A 5,585-nucleotide genomic window follows, 5' to 3' on the forward strand; every position below is an offset into this window, starting at 1 on the left:
AAAAAAAAAAAAAAAAAAAAAAACTTATTTATAATATAAGTTCTTTTCGCGTAATTTTACGTTTAGCCAGAGACTTTTATTATATTATGGAAACAAACGCGAAAAAAATAACATGGTTGAAGAAAACGGCATTTGGCAAACGACAAGCGAGCTTATTACTTCTCCGCCAGACGATCACGCTATATTTTTTTCGTATTAAGAGAAGCAATCAAAAGCATTCAAACAGGACGGCGAGACATTTTCTTTGGCGCCGTGTAAAATCTGTTGGAAAGGAGAGAAAATTTCCCTTGCTATGCTATCGCCTTCGCATATAAATGAATAGACTGTATAAGTCTTTTGCCCGGGATGCTGTTGCATGCTCGCGCGACGCGACAATCTTTCGTGCCACGACTCAGCAGCGTTCAAATGACGTCGACGTTTCTACTTTACACTCTTATTCAAATATTCCTCATCTTATTTCTGCAATTACCTTCCATTCTACAAACAACTCGGGAAAGTTACATTAGAAAGAAGGTGGGGGAATGGGATGAAATTAAGTCTGCAAATTTCTTTAATATTTATGAGCTCTATGTATTTTCATTGGCGGCACAGCATGTAATTTTAAGTTTACTACCTCCACTTTACTGAAGTTAGCGTGCTTCGGTATGTTTTGTACAGTTTTATTATAAAGCCTAGCGTTAAAACGTAATAGAGTAATAACCGCATTTCCGCGATCTCGTGCATTTCAGGGACGGCTGTTGGGGAAGGCTGACGCGTACTTCAGTTCCTTTCGGCGTTGCAACTACCCGCGAATCAGGGCGCCCAACGCCACGCCTGAGATAGTTTACGAGTGTGCGAGGTATTCCAGGTACGTATTCTCGCATCGCTATATTCCCATATCAAAGCGAACGGGTGCAAGTACGTAACTACGATTAAGGACGAGCAAGAGACTCTGCTCACGGGGCGTTTGAAACGCTCGAAATGCTGTGGAACACAGTTGTTCACTGAATCTGCCCGAGTCATTCTCGTGAACCAACGAGCCGGTTAACTAAAGCGAGAACGATTCTGGATTTCGGAACTGCCGAACGCCTCTCGTCACGCGCGATTTTAATTACCTCGTTTTAACGAGATCTCTAATTCAAAAAAATATGATTCCAACGATCAAGATCGCGGAAGAGCGCGTGGACGAATTATTGTATTAGAAGAATAAAATAACATATTCGTTTCCTGCGATAGCAATATGGAGGAAAATGGATGTATGTTTAAAGAAACGTTTTACGTACGATGCTTTTTGTTAATAAATAATAATACATGTAACATCGTAAACTAATTAATACAACCGAGGATTAAACGCTTGCTGGAAATGAACGTTCAGCGTGAAATTTAAATTACACAAACGATGTCGTGCGCGTGGAAAAAGAAATTTGCACACATTCGCGAGCCGTACACGAGGGAGTAATATTCGAAGTTTTGGTGACGGACGGATTAATTTGAGTTTAGAACGGAAATCCGGATAATTTTAGTCGGACTCAAGTGTACAATTTGTGGAATAATTTCTTACAAAATACTTCGCAAGGATGTCGCGATCGCGTGAAAAAATCGTGCTGTAAAAACTTTCTTCGCAAACTACATCAATTTTGTCGCGTACGCGGTCGTAAAAATCGTGGTCGTTCGCGGCATTAAAACTGAGGCATTGTTGTTAACAAAAGGAATTATGAAGAATCAAGTACGAAAGAAACGACACGGTTCTCTCTTTTTTCCGCGCAAAACATTCAGATTTAAAGAGATGGCGTATTACATAAAACACTTAAAGAATGATTACATCTTATTTGTTTTACCTAAATAAACGAAATGTTTTTCGCCTGTTAACGTAGAAATTGAATTACGGTCAAGCCTCTTAAGCTTCCTCTTAAGCGAACGTGAAAAAATAATTGAGTTAAGTACCATCATTCGATTTTCTATGTATTTTCGGAGCTTATACTGAAAACAATATACAGGTGTCCGGTAAATTTTGACAAAGCGTTCGTATGTAGGTAGAGACTAAACTGAGTCGAAAAGTCCTCTACCATTTTGCAATTTTCGCAACTTTTGTTTTAGTTATTATAATGAGCAGAATGTCTAAAATCGACGCATAAAACAATCTTAAGATATCTTCAAGAGTTCTTTAAGAAACATCTTTAAGATACTTCATAAAGAACACCGAAAGAAATCTTAAAGTTGTCTTATGCGTCAATTTTTTATTCAACAATCTTTATAGATAACATCTCATTGACTATTGCGAAAATTGCAAAATGGTAGAGGACGTATCGATTCAGTTTAGCGTTTCGTCGAAACGTACCGGACACCCTGTATAAATAACAATAATTCTAAATTATATCGTGTAATTAAGAATATATTTAAGTTACATGTAACTTACATTAAACTTGCATTAAAATAAATTTTCACTTATTAAGCACGCGTGAAAATAAATTTTGGTGTTATTAACAATGTTAATATCGTTAATATCAATATACCAAATTAATCGATATACATTTGTTTACGTGATAACACCGATAATGACCGTAATAACGATAGTCGCGATAACGGTGTGCAAAATGCACGTGATTAATCGGATCTAGTTGCATTTTGAGTGCAAAATACAAAGGTATTTGCAAATCATGCGTTTTTTTTTTACTGATTATATTTTTCCGCGACTATATAAAAGATCGCATCCCCGTATTCACTCTGTAAAATCGGGGGAAACTTTTGTTAAAAACAAAAATTAAAGTTTATTCCAAATTCGAATTACGGTACATCTGCTGTCGACTGCAAAGAGGTTTTGCAATCGAAAGTACATGAGAAGTTTGCACGTATGTGGTAAAAGTGAAGCAACGACTCATGACAAATTATGCAAGTCCTCTTCTTTTTTGTTGCTTGCGCAACTCGTTGATTGATCTAACACTCCGCTCTCGTGCATCGCTGACGCACTCATGCAATCTGTAACGTATTTCGCAGATGGTCGTAGAAATCGTAATATATCTGAGGTTTAATTTAATGCCGCTCGAATCGATGAGTTTCATCTGACAGTTAAGAGAATTACAGTTTTGCGCTACATGAGTTGTTAGTTTGTTAGTCGAGTTATAACGGACAATATGATCGATTTAGCTATACGCGCTATGTATTGATGACGTCAGTAGCGGTATAGAATTGTATGGAGATTGTTCTGACAATTGCGTGTGTTCTTATTGCACGGGAGCGGATATACAATAGCGGAAAAGACAAAAAATAAAGTAACGCGCGTATCACTATTACACATTTTTCAAAACGCTCGTCAACAGATATGGAACTTGATTTTTCTCTAATGCGCTTTATTCTCGAATCAGTTTTAAAGCGAGCGGATTTCGACGTTAACATCACGTTAATTAAGCTATATGACAATTATTATAATGTAGTTTAAATGGAATTATAGCATTGCCTTAATATTTCTATTTTCGGAAGGCTTTTTTTTGCAAAAAAAAAAAAACGTGTACGAGAATACCGTGTGGCAAAGACGAGTGTGTCGACAATGGGTCATCCACAGATTTAATTCCGCTTATACTCTTTCTAACGAGATCTCGCTACGAAAAGGGATATAAAAGTATGTATCTCGCGTATGTACCTCTGATTTAATTTTCGTAAATTCGTGTGTAGGTCGGATGGTGTCAGTACTACCATCCTATAAAATCGCTTCGTGTTTCCATTCCTTTTTCATCTACCGTATAGATTCGGCCAAATAAAGATTCGCTCGTCGGATCCACTATCGATTACGTATGTAGTGATGCTGATAAATTTTTCAAGGAAATTCGATCTTAATGCTTAGATCTGCTGTGAGTATAATATCGTATCGGTATTTTTGACGTTGCAAAATGCATCTTACATTGTTATTATTATTACTGTTATTATTATTGTTATTATTATTATTATTATTATTGTTATTATTACGTTGATTTCTATGCATATTAACAACTTTTTTGCATCCGCAGCATCGCAATGTAAACTCATTGGATACGCATTATAGCTGTTTCAATATCTGATTCTCGAAAGTGTCGGTTGTACCACAAGCAATTTCCCGATTGGCCAAATGCGCACGATAACATAATCGTACACACGCGAAATGTGTTTCTCCCTCCTCTTCCACCCCCTTAATGCAAGCAATACAAGCACGATAAGTGCTAATAGCTGGTCTCTGTAAATTGAGACGTTTTCAATAGTTCTATTAACGTTACCTTTCGGCTATGTAATCAACTCGGTAATTTATCGATTAGTTTTACGGCACACAAATTTTACAAAATAAATTTCCTAAAATATTCAAAGTTATCTTTTATGTCATTATTATACTACCGAATACCCTTTTAGTAGTACAGTTATTGCCATGGCATTTCAATAAATATGCATAAAATATTTCGAGAATTGGATTTATTCAAAGTTAGCTGACACAGAAAGCTATACGAGTTAGCAACGCCCGAAATAAATAGTAGGTCGAGGGAAGAGTTTACGAAAATGTAAGAAATACGAGTGGCTTCAACTTCGCTCGCTACGATTGATAATCCGTTTTTTTTTGTTGTTGCGAAGTAAAAGAACAATACACGGAACGATGTTTTACCATCCCGAAAAATATCGTGTTTAGTCATATGGTTAACAGATCAAAACTTTGAGAAGTTAAAAACAGATAATACAATATTTTACGCGATGATATCTCTCACAAATAATATTTGCATAGAACGAAAAATATTCCGCATAGTTACGTTTTGTTCGTTTCCATATCCTTTCGCATCACCCTTTCGTTTTTCGGTATCGACAGTTTCGCCAGAGAGCCGATTCTTTATTTGAAATAACATTCAACGTTATATTTTTCTAAATTTCTATAGAACGTTTGTTTGTATTTGTGTCTGCTTTATAATATTTTTTATTGATAAATTATAGCATATTTTGTGCACTTGAGAGATTCAAGTTGCGACTCCAACATAAAGATATCAGCTGAGAAAAACTGTGTTGTAAATTATTACATAATGTAAATTATGAATTTTTATTCGAAATACCGGAAAATTCTGCAAATCCATTAACTTAATTTCGCTTAATTTCGCTGTGAAAATTTGGATTGTATATCGAAATGCAATAGCCGAATGATTTTACATATGAGTTAGTTTCTATAATATTATTGCATTACTGCATCAGGATGTAATTATATGAAAATAAATTTACTCCCTCGTTTTGCTTGAGGCATTGGCTCGATAAATTCGCGCTAATTTTGTCATATGCACTGCGCATGTTATTGATTAATGTAGAAAGATAAATATATAAATACCGAATAAAATTTATTTCGTTAAATTCGTGATAAACATCGTGAACTAATTGAAACTTCGATATTATTCGAATCGTTCTATTACACGATTAACAAATAAAACATTTTTGCATCAATAATCATAGTGTTTAATATATTCGGTTACTTTCAGAGAATCGTTAAATAATTCGCTCTTGCTGCCACTGACTATATAAATGTTCTCTTTGGAAGACATGGAAAAGGTTTCTAATTATATTATTGAAGAACTTTTTTTTTATCATAAGCGACGTTTCGTTGCAGTTTTTGG

General features: G+C 35.3%; 1 protein-coding gene across 1 annotated transcript in view; it reads left to right on the plus strand.

Moving 5' to 3' along the window:
• LOC108754142 (lipoma HMGIC fusion partner-like) overlaps positions 1 to 5,585 on the plus strand; it is a 14,804-nt gene that overhangs the window by 5,018 nt on the left and 4,201 nt on the right. The window contains exon 2 of the mRNA XM_018496237.1: positions 729 to 847. Coding sequence (XP_018351739.1) covers positions 729 to 847 — 119 coding nt within the window. The remainder of the gene's footprint in view (positions 1 to 728; positions 848 to 5,585) is intronic.

The sequence above is a fragment of the Trachymyrmex septentrionalis genome, unplaced genomic scaffold (assembly GCF_001594115.1).
Source record: "Trachymyrmex septentrionalis isolate Tsep2-gDNA-1 unplaced genomic scaffold, Tsep1.0 scaffold116, whole genome shotgun sequence".
NCBI lineage: Eukaryota > Metazoa > Arthropoda > Insecta > Hymenoptera > Formicidae > Trachymyrmex > Trachymyrmex septentrionalis.